This window comes from Myotis yumanensis, unplaced genomic scaffold (genome assembly GCF_028538775.1).
Source record: "Myotis yumanensis isolate MYYU_CA2020_CCGP unplaced genomic scaffold, mMyoYum1.0.hap1 SCAF_1, whole genome shotgun sequence".
Lineage (NCBI taxonomy): Eukaryota > Metazoa > Chordata > Mammalia > Chiroptera > Vespertilionidae > Myotis > Myotis yumanensis.
Genome location: NW_027223752.1, coordinates 77,350,318 through 77,372,530, shown reverse-complemented (window position 1 = coordinate 77,372,530; position 22,213 = coordinate 77,350,318). Strand labels below are relative to the sequence as shown.

Sequence of the window (22,213 nt, the reverse complement as noted above, 5' to 3'; positions counted from 1 at the left end):
ATTAAAGAGCAGGGAAAAGTCCATAAATTCAGGGAAATTTTGAGGTAACTATGAGATGGGGCCTGTATACTTTATGAAGCAAGAGTTGGTGTGTTCTCCTCTTGTTCACTTTTTGCTTTATATTTCAAAATGATATTAACAGCATATCTTTGGGGGGCATAAAAAAAAGGACAATGGAAAAAATTCACACCCCACGCCAAGGCAATAGTGGTGCGTTCAGATACTGAGATGACCAGTTCCTGGACAGCAGGGAGTGCTTAGAGTGTATACAGAAGATGCCATCAAATACCCGGACTACGGAGTTGGCGCCCTTAAACTAGAGTAACCCTCTACCTTGCTCTGGCTCTCCCTTGGGCATCGAGGTCCACAGTAGGAACTCCAACCCGGACAAAGCGAGTGAAGAGAGACTGCTCCATGTTGGAATATTTCTGAAAGGCCATGTTCTTAATGACCGGAGGTAACTGGTGATGATCACCAATCATAATCCATCGTTTCAGTCGGCTAAAACCATCCTGAGGATTCTGGAAATGACAAGTGAGGAAATGGCAAAATATTCTAATTGATAGATTATCCTGCTTGTCTCCTACTTATTGCACAAATTCTTGCTAAATGGCTTCACTAGCTTACTAAATCTCCATATTCACCTGCTCCACAGAGAGGAATCTGGCACATTCACTGAATGACTTGTGTATCAAGTATAGGTGCCAATGCGTCTGGCTGATGGTGTATGAGCAAGGATGGAGGATTGAGAAGGCAAGCATGGAATTACCCTATTTTAACATTTAGAGTAATCCAAAGAGGTCTGGGAGGTATAGGTCAGAATTAGACAAAGAGTACACAGAAGGAAACAGATGTCCATACAGGTCAACGTAAACACCTTGCATCACAATTATGCCGAGGGCCAGTTCTGAACCCCCCAACGCAGTAAAAATTACACCTTCTTTCATTTCCTATGCTACTATTTCACTTTCCTACTTGTGTCTCCTTATCCTTAAAACATATCCTGATAAAATACATTTCAAGTCCCAAATAACTTGGCTCATAAAAAACTATTTTTGGAACCAAATTTATCTGTAAGTTAGAGCAATCTCGATTCTTAAATTAGAATTCCACATTTTGTTTTTAATGCTTTCATAGTAAAGAATATTGTGTAATAAGAAACATACTTAAACATCATCATTTAGCTCAAAAGATTTAGGCATAAGATAAAGAAAAGCACTGTACCCAATAAACATCAAAAAGAATTCCAGAAACAACTCTAATGAAAGAAACGAAAAAAAAAAAAGTCTATCTTTCCTCCAAACACTATAAAAATGCAATTTTCTTTATTAAAATTACTTAGTTTTTCAAAAAGTAGACTGTGAATTTTTAAACAGTACTCCAAGAAACAATACAAACTACTAAATAACCAGTGAATATTTTAAAGAAGTTTACAGGCTTAAAATAGCGTATCAAGCATAATGATGTTAAAGAAAATACGTAACTATGGCAATTAGCACCCTAAAATTATCTAGCTTTCTGATCCTGCCCCTGCGAATTTCTGTGTCTCAGATCTCAGTATCTTACCTGTAGAAGAAGAGGTATAAACGTTTCTATCTCCAGGATCTGAGCAGCCTCCTCCATTAAAATGTTGTCATACTGAGAAGGGGAGAAAAAAGAAAGTCTATGAGCAAGACAGCCTGAAAGCCAAACATACCATCATAACCACAACCATGCAAAACAACACCTAAATAATTTCAGGTAAAAGTAATAAATCAATCAAACAGAAAGTTCACTATCTTATTTATCACTGTGCCTCTGCTTCTCCAAATTGTCTTTAATCTCAGGGAAGCCCCCTAAATATATAACTCAACCTTGAGGAGATCTTGTATATCATTTCTTGGACTACAATATCAATTCAGTTCTTTAAATTCTACATAAGCAAATCAACTTATGATTATATATGAGGTCACTTTCATTGGTACTTCTTTTTAATGTTTTTTTTTAAAAACTTACATTCAATATTATTTTGTAGTAGTTTTAGGTGTACAGCATAGTGGCTAGCCCTTGGCAGTTCCAGTACCCAACTGGCACCATACATAGTTATTACAATATTATTGACTATATTTCCTATGCTGTACTTTATATCCCCATGACTATTTTGTAACAACTAATTTGTAATTCTCATCCACCAGTACTCTTATCATAGGTAGTATTTTGGGGTGAGTTTTTTTCCTTATGAATCCTACCAGCACTCAACAATCTCTGATTCAGCCCCTGGCATTCAATATATCAACAAAGTATGTCAATTTTACCTTAAAAAACTCCCTCTTGAACCTATTTATTTTTCTCCATTTCTACTACCACTATCACTCTAGTCCAGGGGTGGGCAAACTTTTTGACTCGAGGGCCACAATGGGTTCTTAAACTGGACCGGAGGGCCGGAACAAAAACATGGAGTGTTTGTGTGAACTAATATAAATTCAAAGTAAACATCATTACATAAAAGGGTACGGTCTTTTTTTTTTTAGTTTTATTCATTTCAAACGGGCCGGATCCGGCCCGCGGGCTGTAGTTTGCCCACGACTGCTCTAGTCTAAGCCACTACTCTGACTACTGCAAGCAATCGCTTTACTCCTCTCCTGTCTTATACCACCTACATCACTGATAAAACAGTCATCAAATCACTTCACCTCCCTGGTGTCATACCTTTCATTGTCTTTGGGAAAAAAATCCATTATAATGTGTTGTACAAGAGATGAATTAACTTAGGGCATTGCCTTCCTCTCGTTCTTTATATGTCACCTTTCTCCTCATTATTATGCTTCAACCATGTTGACCTAGTTTATCTTCTCAGAAATGGCAAAATCATTCCTGCCTCTAGTCCTCTTCATGCTATCCTCTCTTCACTTTGTCTGCTTGGCTCTTTCTCATTCTGAAAGTATCAGGCTAAACCCCAATGTGTCTAGGCCTCCTCTGACCTCCCAATCTAAAATGGTTTCACAGTATTCTTTTCCTTTGTGTCACAGCACACAGCACACCACATTTGTAATTCTGCGTACTTACTTGTCCGATGCCTGTATCCTCCCACTACCCAGTTTACCCAGATATGTTAGGTTCTGCTCATCCTATCATCCTATCTAATAATAGACAAACACGGTAATTGACTGTACCTTCGTTACGCCTCCCATTGGCTAATCAGCACGATATGCAAATTAACAGCCAACAAAGATGGCGGCTAATTTGCATACGGCAGGCAGGGCGGGACAGTGCCATCCCGCCTGCCCTGCCGCCATCCGGGCCTGCTCTCTGAGACCCGGGGCGGCGGGCGTCCCGTGTGCGACCTGACCCAGGGCGGTGGGGCGGGACAGCATGGCTCCTCTGTCACCCCAGCTTCCTCATCACAGTGCCCTTGGGGGCCTAAGCCTTTAGTCGGACATCCCCCGAGGGCTCCCTGGCTGCCAGAAGGATGTCTGACTGCAAACTTAGGCCTGATCCCCCAGGGAGTGGACCTAAGTCGACAGGTGGACATCCCCCAAGGGGACCTGGACTGCAAATGGGCGCAGGCCGGGCTGAGGGGACACCCCCCCCCGCAAGTGCACACATTTTTGTGCACCAGGCCTCTAGTCAAGGCTCATAAAAGGCTAATATGCAAATCAACTGAATAGCGGAACGACAGGTAGCTATGATGCGCACTGACCACTAGAGGGCAGATGCTCAATGCAGGAGCTGCCCCCTGGTGGTCAGTGCGCTCCCACAGGGGGTGTGCCGCTGCTCAGCCAGAAGCCGGACTCATGGCTGGCGAATGCAGCGGTGGTGGCGGGAGCTGCTGGCGAATGCAGCGGTGGTGGCGGGAGCCTCTCCTGCCTCTGATGTCCGACTGCCATCACTTGGACATCCCCTGAGGCTCCCGGACTGCGAGAGGACACAGGCTGGGCTGAGGGACCCCTCCCCTCCCCCGCCAGTGCACAATTTTCATGCACCATGCCTCTAGTATGTAAAGTAATAAAAAAAAGTCTTTCTCCAACATAAAAATATTTAATTCTTTCTTTGATGGTTACTTCTTTTATCTGCCTAATTCTCTTCTAGATCAATTCTCAACATGTTTTATACTTCCCTCCTAATTCTGATTGCTACATAGTGTATCTTATACCTTGTTTTATTGGTAAAACACGGTCTTTGAGAATCTCACTAACTACATATTAGAGTTCCTTTGTTTTCTGTTTTAAGATATTCTCTTATTTTGTTTTCTAGGGAAACGGAAGGTAGGGGGATAATATTTATTCTTAATGCTTAATTAACACCCCCCTTTTAAACTAATCTACACTAATAAAAGGGAAACATGCAAATTGACCATCCCTCCGCTACACCCACCAGCCAATCAGGGCGAGTATGCAAATTAACCCAACAAAGATGGCAGCCACGGAGCTGGAGGCTTGGGTTGCCACAGGCAACGGAGGAAGCCGAGCTTGCTGCCCACCCTGGCCGCCGCTGAAGGAGTGGCTGGGAGCCTGGGTCTCCGGGGGGGCGTGGCCAGCCTGAAAATGGCCCTCAGCCCCTCACCCAAGCTGGCCACACCCCCATGGAGTAAGAGTCCCCACTGGGGGGCCTGGACAGCCTCCAAACAGCTATCATCCCCTCACCCAGACTGGCCAGGCACCCCAGCAAGAACCCCCACCCTGAAGGGGGTATGGCCAGCCTGCAAACAGCCATCAGCCCCTCACCCAGGCTGGCCACGCCCCCCAAGCGGGGACCCTCACCCCATGGGGGCGAGGCCAGCCTGCAAACCACCACAGGCTCCTCGCCCAGGCCGCCCCACACCCCAAGAGAACCTCCATCCCAATCCGGGACACCCTTCAGGGCAAACCAGCTGGCCCCTACCCATGCACCAGGCCTCTATACTAATAAAAGGGTAATATGCTAATTAAATGGGAGACCTTCCAGGAGACCTTCCGGACATTCTTCTGGACAAAGTCATGGTGGCGGGGCTCAGGTAGAGGTGGTTAGAGGCCAAGAGGGGAGGGCAGTTGTAGGTGATCAGGCCAGGATGGGACGGCAATTGTGGGTGATCAGGCCGGTGGGGAGGGGGGGGGGCGGGGGGCGGGGGGTGTTGGGGGTGATCAGGCTGGCAGGCGGGGGCAGTTGGGGGTGAGCAGGCCAGTGGGGAGGGAAGGTGGGAGCGAGCAGACTGGCAGGGGGGCCAGTTGGGGGCGAGCACACTGGCACGGGGGGCAGTTGGAGGTGATCAGGCTGGCGGGGGGGGGGGGCACTTGGGGGCAAGCAGGCTGGAGGTGGGTGGCAGTTGGGGGCGAGCAGGCCGGCAGGCAGAGTGGTTAGGGGCAATCAGGCAAGCAGGCAGGTGAGCGATTAGGAGCCAGCAGTCCCAGATTGCGAGAGGGATGTCCAACTGCCAGTTTAGGCCCGATCCCTGTGAACCGGCAGTAGGACAATCTCCCAGGGGTCCCAGATTGGAGAGGGTGCAGGCCAGGCTGATGAACACCACCCCCCGTGCACGAATTTCATGCACAGGGCCACTAGTTTATATATATAAAAGCCTAAGCGTCTGGATGACTGGACAACTGGCCAGTAGCTATGACGTGCACTGACCACCAGAGGGCAGACATTCAACGCAGGAGCTGCCCCCTGGTGGTTAGTGCGCTCCCACAGAGGGAGTGCCGCTCAGCTGACAGACGGGCACAGCTGGCGAGTAGTTATGGCTGCTGGAGCCTCTCCCGCAGACACTCCACCTGTGTGCCTGAGCAGCAAATGGAGGCAGCAGGTGCAGTGGGGCCGGGATGAGCAGGAGCGGTGCAGGGCCCAGCCGGGGCTGGGCTTCTCCCCAGCCACCTGCCACTTTGTGCACTACTACGTGTTGTGCAGGATCATTGTGAAAAACTGGCTGGAGCCCGACGAGCTGGCGGGTAAGGCTGGGCTGCGGTGGTGCGGAGGTCCACTGATCTCTGCAAGCCAGGCTGAGGGACCCCACTAGTGCTTATGAAAATATGTTTGCATCGATATTTGTCCAAGATTGGTAGCTGAGCTGGATCTCCACTGGATAGGATGGACGTTCAAGTTCAATTCTGCACTGTTTCTTGTTGAAAAAGGTTTAGGCATGTGGCTGGATATCTTCTCTACATCTATCTGATACTGAACTTCCCTATTACAATGATTAATTAGGTAATCTGGGTGGAAGCTTAGAAGAAGGGAGATGTTCAAAAAGCCACATTTTCACAGAAGTCCCTGCATGGACTTTCACACTATGCAAAAAAGAATGGGAGAGGCTCAAAGAAAGTTTAAGGAGCTTGCTTTCTGAAAAAATCTAAAAATGTACTGCAATTTAACTTATAAAAACTTATCTATAGATTCTGCTTTTTAAAAAGGAGATTTTTAATCACAAAGCAAAATTATGACATAACTATACTGGGAATGTGCACACATGTCTCCTTGGGGACAGCACAGAGTCAAAAGATAAGGCCTAACATGGAAATTAAACATTCTTTATTGATATAGATTAAAACAACAAAGGAAAAGCTAAAAGAGTTGAAAGATTGGATAACTGGGGATAATCCCCCAAGAAATAGGGGACTGCCTTTTTAAAATTTTAAGCAGATCTATAAGGTTTTTAAGCTCTTAAACCAGATAGACATGTATAAATTGGATAAAAATAAAACGTTAAAATTAAAAAACATAAAAAAATCCAAGAGATACTATCAGCACTCATGCTAACAATCTTTAGGTGTGTAGCACAATGTAAGTATAGAAATGAATAATGAAAATGTGATAAGCTACAAGTAATGTGTTTTAGAATATGCATGTGGAAAACGGCATGCAAGCATAACATCCTAATTACAACTGCATCATCTCCCCCTGTTATTGAACTGATATGATTTAATATAAAACTCAAAGTATATTTTATGTCAGCCCCAAGAATAAAATATTTAGGTGAAAAAGTCTCACTAATAATTTTCAAAAGGGTAACTTCACACTACCTTTTAATACATTATTTGTCCTACTTGCAGCTGAGAAACCTTTTATCCGAGATAACAACAATTCTATCACCTTCAATTTACTTAACACCTATCTTTCAGTGAACGAATAACACTAAAAAATTTGTCAGTTACTTTCATCAACAACAAATGCTTTGCAAATTCTGAATTCAAACTAGTAAGGAACCCTATTTTAAACAAGCACAGATAAATCAGTTTCAGGGAAGTTAAATGATGTGCATTGAAATAGAGTCTACATCAGTATCACTAGCAAAGTCACAGTCTGCAAATTCAAATTTGTTTGCTCAATTATTACATTCCATTTTAACTGAGCCACAGGCTATACCATAGGCTTTAGCTCTCTGGTCTTTATCATGTGATTAAGTAATTTAATATCTCATCCTTACAGTTTAAATATTCCATGTCCTCACATGGAAGGCTTTTTCTTTACTGAATGAACAAATAACTGGGACTGAATGTGTGCTTAAAGCATGAACAATGTGAGCATATAGATGTTTATTTAATAGGTGAAAAACATCACCAAATGTTATCTTTAGAGCTTTCAGTTTTGTTCAGATATTTTTCACATAGTGAAAATATATTAATCTACCTTAGTAGGTATTAAAATTTGGTTAGACAATCATATGGATATATTACTAATTTAGAAAAATTACATTTAGAGTTCACTAATCATATAAACATCGGAAGTTATCACTTTTTAGAGACATTTTTAAGTTATTATAAATGCAAACTTCTAAAAGAGGTAGGCGAATCTCCAAGGGAAATGGCCTACATTAAAAACAAAACAAACTAACAGCTAAACAAATGATGAATTAACAAACTAAAATACAATTCTTTACCTTGAAACCTAACTTGACTAAATCATGTCGTTTTAAGGCAGCATGAGTACAGGTCATGGCAATGATTTTGGCTTCTTTCACCAAAAGGTATTTAGATCTGTCCAGTCCACTTCGAAGCAGTTCAGAGGCCCTGAATTCCTACAGAAGGGGGCGGGGGGGGGGGGGGGGGGGTGGGGGGGGGAGGGACAGTGAGAAACTATTTTAGGAAAATAAACACAGCTTATGCAAACATCCATACAATCCAGTTAATCAGACTTAATTCCTAAGAAAGATATCATAAACCAGGCCTAAGAATCATAATTCTCTTCATTATTAATTAGGTACTAATTAAATTCAAATAATAGCTGATAGTCAAGCTACAATTTGGACTGTTTTTGTAAAAGGTAAAACATTTGCATTATCAACAAGAATACTAGTCCTCACTGGGTGGCTCAGTTGGTTGAAGCATTGTCATATACACCAAAGGGGTGCGGGTTCGATCCCTGGTTGGGCGCTTACAGGAGGCAATCAATAAAGGTTTTTCTCACATCAATGTTGCTTTTCTTTCTCTCTCTTCCCCTTCCTCTCTTTAAGCATACCCTCGGGTGGAGATTAAAACAAAAAACCCCAAGAATACTGAATGAAAGATAAATTATCACTATATTTATATTACTCAAGGTCCCTCCAGGAAAATGAAACTATTTCAAGTATTCATAACAAAGGTGAATTTAATGCAGTGGACTGAATACACAGGTGACAGAAGAGCAGAAAAGCAATGAAGCGGGTCCCTGGGTTCCAAACACATTCTTCTTCAAACATATTCTTTGTATAGTGGTGATTCTTATTTCACCTCACTAGTCAGGATCAACCATCCTGGCTAACCAGCAACCTCACTTGCCTACTGAAGAAGAGGCATGAAGAACTAAGAATGCCCACGTGGCAGTCTCAGATTCCAACTCAAAGAACCACTGTTCAATCTCCTGATGCAAGCATCCCTTTCTCAAATATTAAGACTTTGACACCAGAAAAGCCAGAATAATGGGCATTCAATTCATACTAAATTTTACTTATTTCTTGAACTAGAACTATAAATATCTGCAATAAGCTCACTTAAAAGTAATAATCTGGTTTGTCAGATTTGAATATTTCATTTACTTCACATAAAAAACAAAACAAAACCAACATCTAAACTTAAAACCTTTAAAGGAAAGTTAGAAAAACTTGAGAATCCTTACCTCAAGCTGAGTGAAGATTTTCTTAATATGCCTGAAACATCCTTCAGCAATTTCCATGTCTTCTTCATAAGATCGACCTTTAAAAATGGGTTGAGGAGCATTTGCAAAGTATTCATGAAAAGGGAAGAAAGTGGAGACTTCCGTGACATCTGGCGATGTGTTACCTTTATTTTTCACTTTGCTGATATATTCTTCCCAGCGAGACATTACCTATTTAAAAAAAAGAGGACTTGAGGTTAAACTTGCCAGCTAATTATGTTTTAAATGATAAAAGAGAAATTTTGTAAAAATAAGGTCTGCTAGGTAAAGGGTAAGAAAGGCAATCTTTAACCCAAAATAACTATTTCTTACTAAAGTCACTGATGGACTAGACTGCCCTTCTTTTACCAAAATAACTTTATCTTTAAGATTATAGAAAAAAAGGTTCTTTAATAAAAAATGTACAAAGGGGAAAATACTTCTGGGTCATCTCATGAGACTTTACCTCAAACATTTCAGATTCTCCATTTATGCAAAAGGCTTAATGAAATTCCTTATGTTTTTTAATCTCAGTTTCTCTCCACACGTTAAGTTCAGCTTTAGCAGTTTTTAAATCAATTTGGCACTTAACCCTTCTCCCAGACCTTTATAATTTTTCCAATTCTCTTTAGTACATTTATAAAGAACTCTGGTTAAGCTGAGTATACATTTGAAAGCTCATTCTATGACTTCTGTGATAAGAGGTCAATTGTACCCTGGCATAATGTTAACTATGCCTCTACCTCAAAGTTCCTACTTAATTCATCTCAATTTCTGTGCTTCTCCCAGGTCTTTTCCCATTACACTCCCAGTTTTTCTCAAAGTGTGGTCCTTAGGCAGAATATCTGAGAAGCTAAATAACAATGTACATCCCTAGATGCCACCCTATATTGAAAGAGACTCTCTGGGGACAGAGCTTGAGAATTTCCTCTCAAACAACTTTCCTCATGTGATTCTTACATGTTGAAAATTTTTTAAAAATTAAATTAAAAAACACGTCGTTTTGACTGATAGCCTAGTGATTTTCATTTTGTGCCAAATATGCATTTAAGCATGATCTGTACTCCATTCTTCAAACTTCTAAACAGTCTGAGTCTAATGCAGACTACTTTGCAGGAGGATGCATATCTCTCCTGTTTCATAAGAAAACATGAAATATGTTCATGTTAAATGGGCTCATGTGGTTTGTGTATCCACTTAAAATGAGCACAAACCCATTCTTTCATATACAACTTTATACATCATTATAAGTGGTTTGTGTATCCAATTATAATGAGCACAAGCCCATTCTTTCATATACATCTTAAAATGTCATTGTTACAATTATACCTAAAATATACAAATAGCATTAGTATAAAGAGAACAAAGTTACACAAAGTCTTCATTATTTGATTAAGCTTTATTCCATTTAAAATTACTAGGAAACCAACTGGCTATTGAAGTTCATTTGTATTCATTTTATTTGCCTTTGTTTCTCATTGGCTTCATACCCAAAGAACTAACCTCACAAAAGCAAAAGAGCACACATCTAAATTGAAGTCAAAAGAATTTTTAACTTAAACTTCTGTGTATTTAATAAAATTAATTCTAAAACATAACTTATTTCTGAAAATTTAAAAGGAGATTGTTTTTCTTTATTACTTGATTAATAGTCATAGTAAAAGTAAGTTACAAAACTGCACTTTGTTACCATTAGGTAGCTGGGATATTTAGTTATTTATACTAATGAAAAAAAAAAAAGAGAATAACTAGAAACTTTTTCATAGCAAAAACGAAGAAAGAAAAAATTTTAAAGTACCAACACTGGCCTTTCATTGAAAGCATCATCAAACAAAGTTTGCAAAGAAAATTGAAGATTATAGAGAAAACAAACATTTAACATTCACAATATTGCTATGGCAATAGCATGTATTTCAAAATACTCCCTGAAAAAAAAAAAAAAAGCTTTCAAAAAAGATCTCAAAAAACCCATTTCAGTTTCCATCTGAAGACCATACAAGTGAAGTATGATTTAAAAACTCTTAACTTCCTACCTGATATAAGAAGAAATAGCCTGCAGTTTCACAAGTATATGAAGCATCCCCTGGAACCCCTAGGCTTTTTTGCAATCGTTTGACTTCTTCTAAAAGTTCTATTCTTCGAGCCAGGACATAATTAACTCTTCCATACCTAGAAATTACAATTAAGCAAAAAGGCAAAATTATGTAAGGAAGAGATTTGAAAGGAAACTGTCAGCAAAATATTCAAGAAAAATCATATCAGAAGCTATAAATGGCCAAATTAAATAACAAAACAAAACAGAAAACATAGTTTATATTTTACTATAAGTAGTAGTTCTTGGATCATTTTACACCAAAGTTACTTAAAGTGCACCCTATGGATCAGAGCATACCTACAAATGTGTTAGTAGTCTGTGAGGAAGAAAAATCAGACATCACTAAATACACCATTTAAGTTCAGCTATCAATTTTTTTTTTCCCCATAACAAGTTCTTCACAAAGAAGCAAACAGTACAGAGCATTCTGGTGCCAGTTCATCTCATCAGACCAAGAACATACAGTTTACCCACTGACTGCTTTGAATAGCACTGTTTTATACCATCACAAATATAGCTTTGTTCTAAAGGCTTTGAAATGTAATGCATTTTTCTTTCTGTCATCCCAGCATGTGGTTTGGCACCTGAACCTAGTAGGTTCACAAGCATTTGCTGAATGAGTAAGAAACCTAAAATTTGGACAGTATATATGAAATTTGAAGAGAGATATATAGTTAAGAAAAAAAAGTAGCGGCACCAGAATTGCATTCCAAAGGCTATATACATACTCTTTCCACTATAACAAAATGCCCCCTATGACCTTTTACTAATAAAGATCAAAACAGCTTTTAAACACTGAAGTTCTCATGTTTAAAGATTTGACAAAGGAAGAAATCATGTTCCTGGCTGCTCCAGAGTTCAGTTTACCTCTGAGGCAGCAAGCAATGATCAAGAATACAAAAGGGATAAGACACGGTCTATATTTTTAAGAATTTTCCAACTTAGAAGGATATAAACATCATAGCAGGTAATTTTTTTTTCTATGTGCTTATCTATAGTTTAAAATGTTTCCTACAATGCACACGTTGGTAATGAGAAAAAAAATGAGAATGCTTATAAAGAGTTTGTAATAAAATGCCAAATCTTGTACTATAATGTTAAATTTAAAAAGCAATATATAATAGAATCCTATGTGATATTTGTTTAATTACTCTGTAAATCTAAAACTATTATTTAAAACTATTAACTTAAAAAGGCAATTGTAAAATTATTAATAGTAAGATTATAGCTGATTATTAAAAAAAAGACTATCAAACACTTGTTTTGGATTAGTAAAATTATGGATGATCACTCCATCTGTACTGTCTCATTAGAGTTAACATTTTTCTTTATGAAAAATGATATCACTTTTATTATGAAACAATATTCACTATTTTTCTTTTTAGTTACAACAAAGGGACAGAAATGAAAGAATATGCCCAATTGATCAAGCACACACTTAACGAGACCTGGGGCTTGGTCTGTGTATCAGAAAGCAAAAGTATTTTTCTGTCTAGAAACTCAGTAAGTAGTACCTAAAACCATTTTCAAAATCCTACTTCTGCTCTGTTATAACATTCTTTAAAAACTATAAATTCCACTGCAATACAATTATAAGTATAATATTTAGCATTCCATCAGTATCTGTATGTTTGCTGAGTTTGGGGGTATTCGATTTTAGACTCTAGCCCTCTAGTAAGTTAGGTTTAATATGAGGAAATACTCATGGGAAGAATTCAGAGAAATATCATTGGCTGATCCAAAATTAATAATTAAAACCCCAAATAACTTAATGTGTGCTGTTCTTTGCTCTCTGATTTATTTTCCCCCTCCCCCTCTAACTTTTTAGAAGCTAATAAATGTTTGGTAAGCTCTGTAAAGCAAGAACTCAAAGTAGATGCAACATAATAATTTAACACTCTTTTAGCTTTTTTGATGTCTATGACCATAGTCTAAGGTCATGTTCATACTCAAAGACTGTATTAAATATGTGCAGCTGTTAATTATGCCTTCTGTCTAAAACTATGCTTTAAAAACGGATTTGAATACAAATGAATGAGTTATTATAAAGCAACTTTGAAGAAAAAACCCCCAAAATACTAACAGCAGAAGAAGTTTGAGTGATAAAATTTTAGTCACTCTACAATATGCAATATTAAACATAAAGCCTAGCTAAACTGGCATTAAGAGCCTGTAATAATATTTACAACTCCAAAGCTTACAATGCCATTAATCTTCAATTGCATTTCATTAAATGAATCAACTTCCTAGTTGATGCCTTAGACCAGGGGTCCTCAAACTTTTTAAACAGGGGGCCAGTTCACTGTCCCTCAGACTGTTGGAGGGCCGGACTATAGTTTAAAAAAAAAACAACTATAAACAAATTCCTATGCACACTGCACATATCTTATTTTGAAGTAAAAAAACAAAACGGGAACAAATACAATATTTGTATTTGCACGTGGCCCTCGGGCCGTACTTTGAGGACCCCTGCCTTAGACATACACAAAGGAGAATGTGAAAGATTCTTTGTATACCATTTCAAAACTCATCCCCATTTGCTCACCTGCTGAAATCTTTCTCTGTCTCCAGCTCTTCTTCTCCATGACCAAGACGCAGGAGGTGGCGCTCATCAATGTCTAAAGCCATGATTTTCTCAAACAACTGGTTCAGGGCCTAGAGAATAAAACCAGAAGGATGATGGTGAGTTTTAAAGAATCAGCAATCCCTTAAAAGTAACAACCAACATTTAGAAGGACAGAAGAGAAGAAGCATTGCTCAGTTAGATATGAATCAGATCAAAACAAAAAAGGAAACATCTTATATTTGTCCATTTACAATTACTGAATTCTGATATTTCTGCCTAAGTATACTAGGCCAAATAAATAACTGGAAACCATAAAAATCATCTAATCACTAAATCTCTGCTTCTAATTTATGAAAAGAAAAAGATTTGGGCTCAGTTTCTATTTCTCCCAAGTAATAACAATTACTAAAATGATGAATAACCACACCAGGTTTTATTTCACTCAACAAGATTTCCATGGATTGCAGAGAACTGGGAAGTCTTTTTGGTTGGAGAAGGACTCTCAGGAGTTGAGGGTGTAGGTAGAATGCACCGAGAGGACCACAGTGTGAAAAGTAAAGTGCATCATTCAAATCTTGGGCTGGAAGTCTAAAGATCTCTATGCACAATGCGCACTCATTTATAGCCAACTCTTCTGATGAAAGCCACCCAGAAGCCACTCCTTTCTACCTACTAAATGTTCTTATTTAGGGTCCCCTCAAATCCTAGTATTTATTATCTACACATATGCAGTTACAAGGTTTTTCAAAATGGGGAAGGTTCATAGTATGGGAAGATACACTAATAAAAACATCATTTAAAAATTAGCCCTCACTCAAATATCTCTCCTAATATACCATCAATATAACCCTGCCTGCCCATCAAATGAACATCCAATCTCATCAATATCCAGGTTATATAATATAAGTATCCTTTGCTATCAAAATTCTACCAATTAAAGTTCAAAAATTAAGGAGATAAACATAATTTTTAGAAAAACTCCCAACTATCCAAAATCTTAATATTTTTCAGCCAAAAGTTGGAGGCCCAACTGATCAGACCACATCACATTACTCACTATTCAAACCTTCGCTATCTAAACTCAGGAACAACATAGATTTAGATGGCAAAAATACTCCCACTGAAATCTTAGAAAAACTTGCAAGATTTCATTGTGAATTAGAGTGATGTTAGAGAATTGCTTGAGTTATATATGCACATAGAGATCTGGCAAACAGAATAGTTGTGAAAAAATCAACAATTTGATAGACATCAATAAGGATGATTTGATGATCTAAGGATCAAAAATGGCCCTTAGGAAACAATAAGTCTTTGACTATTTTTGTAAAATAATCCTCTCTATAATTGTGCTATTCAAATCAATCATTAATAAAGGACACCATAGAAAGTCATTATCAAATTATGACAAGATTTATTTAAAAACTAGAGGCCCGGTGCAGCATGAAATTTGTGCAAGTGCGGGGAGGGGGTCCCTCAGCCTGGCCTGCACCCTTTTGCAATCCGGGACTGCTGGCTCCTAACCGCTCACCTGCCTGCCTGCCTGATTGCCCTAGCCCCTCTTATTGCCCCTAACCTCTCTGCCTGCCTGTCTGATCGCCCCTAATCACTTGCCTGCCTACCTGATCAACCCTAACCACTCTGCCTGACTGATGGCCCCTAACTGCTTGCTTGGGGGCGGGGCCAGCCCAGCAAAGGGCTGTCTGCCTACCTTATTGCTCCTAACCACTGGCCTGCCTGCCTGATCACCCTTAAATGCTGGTCTGCCTACCTGATCGCCCCTAACCACTCTGCCTGCCTAACTGATTGACCCTAACCGCTGGTCTGCCTACCTGATCACCCCGAACCACTCTGCCTGCCTGCCTGATCGCCCCTAACCACCTCTGCTTCAGCCCCCGCCACCGTGGCTTTGTCCAGAAGGACATCCGGAAGATGTCTGGTCTAATTAGCATATTACCCTTTTATTAGTATAGATCAGTGATGGCGAACCTTTTGAGCTCTGCGTGTCAGCATTTTGAAAAATCCTAACTTAACTCTGGTGCTGTGTCACATATAGAAATTTTTTGATATTTGCAACCATAGTAAAACAAAGATTTATATTTTTGATATTTATTTTACATATCTAAATGCCATTTAACAAAGAAAAGTCAACCAAAAAAATGAGTTTCGCGTGTCACCTCTGACATACGTGTCATAGGTTTGCCATCACTGGTATAGATACATGAATCGCCCAGCCAGTGTGGCTCAGTGATTGAGCGTCAACCCATGCACCAAGAGGTCACTGGTTTGATTCCTAGTCTGGGCACATGCCTGGGTTGCAGGCTCAATCCCCAATAGGGGGCGTGCAAGAGGCAGCTGACTGATATTGATGTTTCTCTCTCATCGATGTTTCTATCTCTCCCGCTCTCTCTCTAAAATCAATACAAAAATATTTTTTTAAATGCACGTATTATTCTTTGTTCACTCTAAGAATTTGCAAATAGAAAAATTATCACAGACTAAATTTTATTAAATAGAAGAAAAATAAGTCTACACGTGTTTTTTTTTTTTATCAAGGTAAAATTTCAATCAACCCTCTTCACGGCACAATTTTAGTACATCATGCCACCATTACTATAAACTTCAAAGATATAAAAACATGATATGAATGAACACAATAGTATTTTTTTTAAAACCTGTTAATTAAAAGTTGATGAAAAACAGAATAAATGACATGAGCATTCTAAAAACCCCGTACTTCTTTGTAGACCAACTCTTTGCAGAACTGGTCAACTCAAGTCACCATTATTAATATGTATTCAGAGAAAATAAGTACCTTCGGAGGTTAAGACTACCATGCAAGTTTCATAACATGCTGAATGTTCTGAAAGCTGCCTTTCACATTCTACTTGAGAACTAACAAATGTTACTTGTTTTCCTTCCTTTCTATGAGTGACAGCTATCACATCACACAGGTAGACATAAAAATAATTTTTCAACCATTATTTACAAGAAAGGAATTTGTGTTTTTTTTTGTTTTAGCTGTTTATAAAGCCTTATGTATTGAACCTGCAATCTAAAATAGTCCTTCCATGTAATACATTCATATGTATACTTCATAAAGATTTAAAATTCAATCCAGTAATACAGTTTAGATTCAGTCTTTTAGGAATATTTGTTCTACTAGCAGAAAAAATGCTACTAATGCTTCAAAGTAAAAGCTCTAGCTCAGCACATAAGATGAGGGGGGAGCAATTTAATTTCATTTAATCCAAATATTTGACTACGTATCTAAATATTCTGCTTAGCTTTTCCACAGTCTGACACCCCCCTCAATTAGAAATAAAAGGTTGTTTTTATATTTTCTTCAATACAGTCTTTCCTGGTATTCTGTTTACCTATGATCAGGTAAGCAGAAATCTCCATTGTGCTTCCATGCATTCCTGCTCCTTCTTTACCTCCCCAAGGTCCACTCTATACATTTATGTGTACATGTGTGTGTGCACTTGTGTTCTCTCCCTTCCTTCTCTCCTCCCCCCAACCCCCCCCCCCCCCCCGACCCTTCCTCTCTTCCTCTCTCTCTTACCTGATTGGAATGAGTAACAATCAGAGTTCTCTGCTCTGGGAAATTGTGGTATATATTGGATATGATCTGAACCGCCACATCTGTTTTTCCTGTACCCGGTGGGCCCACAACCTAAAAAAGAGATAAACACATAGCAAACTACTAAATGGAATTCTAAAACTGAAAGATAAAATGTTTAAAAATCCATTGAATGAGTTTAATAGCTTAACGGACAGGATAGAGTCTATGAATTTCCAGACGGATCAATAGAAGTCACCTAATCTAAACAACAAACAGGAAAGACGGGGTAAAACAAGTCATAGCCAGAGCCTCATGAATCTGTAATATTAAAAGGTCTAGCATTCATATCACTGAAGTCCTAGAGAAAGAGGAAAACTATACAGTATAGAAAATGTGTTTGAAGAAATAACGGCTGAAAATTTCCCAAATTGGCAAGAGACATAAAAATCCACAGTATCAAGCTCTGCAAACCCCTAACAGAATAATCCCACAGAAATCTATGCCCAGACACACTATAATTTGATATTTGAAAACTAAAGACAAATTATTAAAAGCAACTAGAAAAAAAATGATACATTACATAGCAAAAGGATGTTTCAAATAATTATGTATTTCTTATCAGAAACAATGGAAGTCAGAAGGATGTAGAATAACATTTTTAAAGTGCTGAAAGCAAAGACCTATCAAAGCAGAATTTTATATCCAGTGAAAATATCTTTAAAGAGTTAAGGTGAATTAGAGACATTCTCACATGAAGAAACCAATGATAATTCTTTGCTAGCAGGCCCACTCTTAAATAAAGGATTGAGTAGATTGTGAAGAGTTGTATGTATATTGTAATTCTCTAGAGCAGCCATTAAGAAAAATTATACAAGGTATAACAAATGAACAAAATAAATCAATAAAAACATGGAACTAAAACTACACAAATAACTCTTAAGAATGCAGGAAAGGAAAAGCAGCAACACAAAACAAAGGGAACAAACATAAATAAAATGGCAGACCTAAATCCAGACACATCAGTAAATACATTACCTGGGGTCTAAACACACCAATTAAAAGACAGAGACTGACAGAATTCATAAAACAACATGCCCCAATTATATACTGTCTACAAGAAACTCACTTCCAATACAATAGGTAGTTTAGAAGTAAAATGATGGGAAAAGATATATCACATAAACACTATTCAAAGGAAAGCTGCAGTGGCTACATTAATATCAAAGCAGACTTTTGAGCAAAGAAAATTACCAGTGATGAAGAGAGACATTACTTCACCAAGAAGACATAACAATGTGTGTATACATATCATAAAGCTGTAAAATTTGTAAAGCAAAAACTGACAGAACTGAAAAGGAGAAACAGAATTGCAGTAGGAGACTTCAATTCTCTCTCAGTACTCAACTGAATATAAGCAAGGATTGAGAAGTACTGAACAATACTATCAACCGAATTCATCTGATTGGCATACATAGGACACTCTTCCACCCCCCAAACCACAGAATACACATTCTTTTCAAGCTCATATGGAATATCCTCCAAGATAGATCACATCCTGGGTCACAAAACAAACCTTAACAAAATAAAAAAACCAAAAAACTGGAATCATATTAAGTATGTTCTCTGACCATAATGGATTTAGATTGGAAATCAGTAACTGGATAAGAGAAAATCTCTAAAAACTTGGAAATTAAACACATGTCTAAATCAATTGTTAGCAGACCTTTCTGTTAAGGGCTAGCAAGTTAACATTTTAGGCTTTGTGGCCCAGATGATCTCTGCTGTAAGCATTTAACCTCTGCTGATGTAACACAAGAGTGGCCACAGACAACACATAAACAAATGGACATAGCGATGGTCTAATAAAACTTTATTTATGAACACTGAAATGAGTAGCAAGATCTCCATATGCGTAAGATGTCACAAGCACTTAGAAACATTTAATTCAGTTTGGCTTTTGTGCTTCAAATAGAACACACTATAAAAATCCGAAGCTCACTTCTAGTCTGAATCCATGTAAAAACATGTGTAACAATAATGCTCTTACCATAGTTAGCCCAGGCTGCATTCCAGCACGGATGGCCTCTATCTGTGTATGAGTGAACTGAATTGTATTACTGCAAATTAGAGTAGATAAAAAGTTGGATGAAAACACAGATGAATGACATTCAGTAAAAATTTAGACAACAGTGACCAGAGTTATAAACATCTGCTCTGCATCTGTTCTTGTTCTCCCAGTCTCTTCTCCCCCTCAGGCTGGCCCTTTGTGTATGTGTGGTAAAACTACATAATAAGAAATCTGCCCTCTTCACAACATTTAAGTGTGCAGTACAGCACTGTTAACTATGAGCCCAATGTGGTACAGCAGGTCTCTAGAACTTACATCTTATATGACTGAACAATCTCTTCTGAATGACTCTCTGCACCCCTGCCCTTCCACAGATCAATTAAAACTGAATGAAACTTGTGGACGGAGAAGACTACAGTTATTTTTCAATATATTTAGCCCATTCCAAACCTCATCTGAAGTGTCCAAGTTCTAGTTCACAATCTAATACCAAATGTCCTGCCACTGTATTAGTTATGGCACACACGCAACGAGCAGCTGTTAAAAGTAACATAGTTATAAAGTAAGAACCCTGTGCTCAATTTAAGGTAGCCCTCTAACGTTCATTTCTCATAGTATCTGAAAATGTTTCTTTCTGAAATATGACTACAGAATGGCCAAAAATGTCTGAACTATTCAGCTAGTTGATAGACTAGAAGGAAAGGGTATAGCAACAGAATTTCCTGGGATTTTTAAAGAATCAGAAAATAATAAAAAATATTACAAATCCCTTTGAAATAGCAAGCTATTATTAATTATTACAATTTGCCCAGATAGTAAAATTACCGCTTGGGTTGGTTGTAAGGGTAAGGACCCCGATTAGGAATAACATGAGGTTCAACAATTAAGGTCTTGGCCTCTTCAGTGTCTTCATCTTCCCCATCCACGTCTTTCCTTTTCTTCCCTTTTCCACTTCTTACTGGAAAAGTTATCCTATAAGACCAAACTTCTGTTTAGTTTTACAATTAACAATGTTTATCATTGTGCATAAATTGTGTAAAGAATAATCAGATCAGTAAGAAAGATTTATGATCTAAAGGCTCTCACTATCTGTACATAAATGTTGAAGAAAAGCAGAATTAAAAGCACTAAAATGTGTTAAAGGTGCTCAGATTAGAAAAAGTCATCCAATTAAGGAAAATAAAAAAAGAAACATATACTTAAAGTCACATGTAAAGTGCTACACACGCTGTCCTTGATTTAATTAGAAAAGACTTCCTGGCATCTAAGATGAGTTTCGAAGAATTCAGACATGTAAGCATGGGAGGGAAGACACTCTGGGAAGAAAGAAGCACCAGCAGCTTTGCTGGAGTGCGGGACACAATTTAAGGCACCTTTGGAATACCAAGGCTTTAAGGCAGAAGTTCTTAGCCCAGGGTCAGGGATACCCTAGGACAGTGGTCGGCAAACTGCGGCTAGCGAGCCGCATGCGGCTCTTTGGCCCCTTGAGTGTGGCTCTTCCACAAAATACCACGTGTGGGCACACATGTACAGTGCAATTGGAACTTTGTGGCTCATGCACAGAAGTCGATATTTTGTGGAAGAGCCACACTCAAGGGGCCAAAGAGCCGCATGTGGCTCGTGAGCTGCAGTTTGCCGACCACTGCCCTAGGAGGCAACTCCCCACAGGTACCTGGGGAAGTGAATGAAAAAACTAAAGTTAAAATAAAACATTAATTCTGTGTGCACTTTTTCCAGTCTTTCTTCCCATTCTGAAAGGACAGACAATACCCACCCCCATGTGCTAAGAAACAAAGAGGCTAAGAGGTTCATAAGCAACAGGAAAATTCAGTTTCTCAGTTAGGGAGAGGGATGACTCTAGCAGTAAAGCATGTAACAGGGACAGTGAGGAGACAAAGGCAGGAAAGACACTGCCACCAAAGACTGAAGTGTTTAGGGCCTAGAGAGGCTGTGGTCAGGAGTGACACATAACAGTATCCTGAAGGCAGAATCGATAAGGCACAGCAGGAATTAGAGGAGTAAAAAATTTTCAAAAATAATGCCAAGATTTCAAGGCAGAGTAACTAGAAGAATGATTTTGCCATTAATAGGATTTGGAAAGTTTAGAGGAAGATTACATTTAGGTGTTATAAGGATTCATGTTTTTAATACATAGGGTTATTTATACTAATAAAAGGGTAATATGCTAATTAGACTGGGAGATCTTCCAGACGTCCCTCCGGACAAAGCCATGATGGCGGGGCCGTGGCAGAGGCGGTTAGGGGCAATCAGGCCAGAAGGGGAGGGCAATTGGGGGTGATCAGGCTGGCAGCAGGGGGGTGGCAGTTGGGGGCAAGCAGGCCAGCAGTGGGGGGCAGTTGGGGGTGAACAGGCTAGCAAGGGGGGACAGTTGGGAGCAAGAAGGCTGGCTGGGGGGGCAGTTGGGGGTGAGCAGGCAGAGTGGTTAGGGGCGATCAGGCGGGACGGCAGGTGAGCAGTTAGGAGCCAGTGGTCCCGGATTGTGAGAGGGATACCAGATTGGAGAGGGTGCAGGCTGGGCTGAGGGACACACCTGCCCACGCCGCGCCACCGCCACCGCAACCCCCCAGTGCACGGATTTTCTGCACCAGGCCACTAGTTACATTTATATTTAACAACTAAAATTGTATGTAGTAATTTCCAGCTGAGGAAGCAGGCGCTCTCTTATCACCCAAGGTACACAAAGTGCTTTGTCACTACCTGTGTGATGGAACTCTAGGAACAGCGGTCGGTGCTTCAGGTACTTTGTCCTATTTCTACTCAAATTTTATAACCAAAACTCCTTTTACATTAAATATAACTATATTGCAAATATTTAAAACTTGTGAAAGCAAGGAAAGTTAAAAA

The 22,213-nt window shown here is 39.2% G+C and overlaps 1 protein-coding gene across 2 annotated transcripts in view; it reads right to left on the bottom strand.

Annotated features, from left to right (window-relative positions):
* Positions 1 to 22,213, bottom strand: part of AQR (aquarius intron-binding spliceosomal factor) — a 91,231-nt gene that overhangs the window by 16,295 nt on the left and 52,723 nt on the right. For both annotated transcript variants that reach the window (XM_070425416.1, XM_070425426.1), the window contains 9 exons: positions 20,174 to 20,320; positions 19,328 to 19,397; positions 17,281 to 17,391; positions 13,698 to 13,807; positions 11,091 to 11,226; positions 9,040 to 9,249; positions 7,826 to 7,963; positions 1,567 to 1,638; positions 334 to 521 (listed from right to left, as the gene is read on the bottom strand). In XM_070425416.1, the coding sequence (XP_070281517.1) occupies positions 334 to 521; positions 1,567 to 1,638; positions 7,826 to 7,963; positions 9,040 to 9,249; positions 11,091 to 11,226; positions 13,698 to 13,807; positions 17,281 to 17,391; positions 19,328 to 19,397; positions 20,174 to 20,320 (1,182 nt within the window). The remainder of the gene's footprint in view (positions 1 to 333; positions 522 to 1,566; positions 1,639 to 7,825; positions 7,964 to 9,039; positions 9,250 to 11,090; positions 11,227 to 13,697; positions 13,808 to 17,280; positions 17,392 to 19,327; positions 19,398 to 20,173; positions 20,321 to 22,213) is intronic.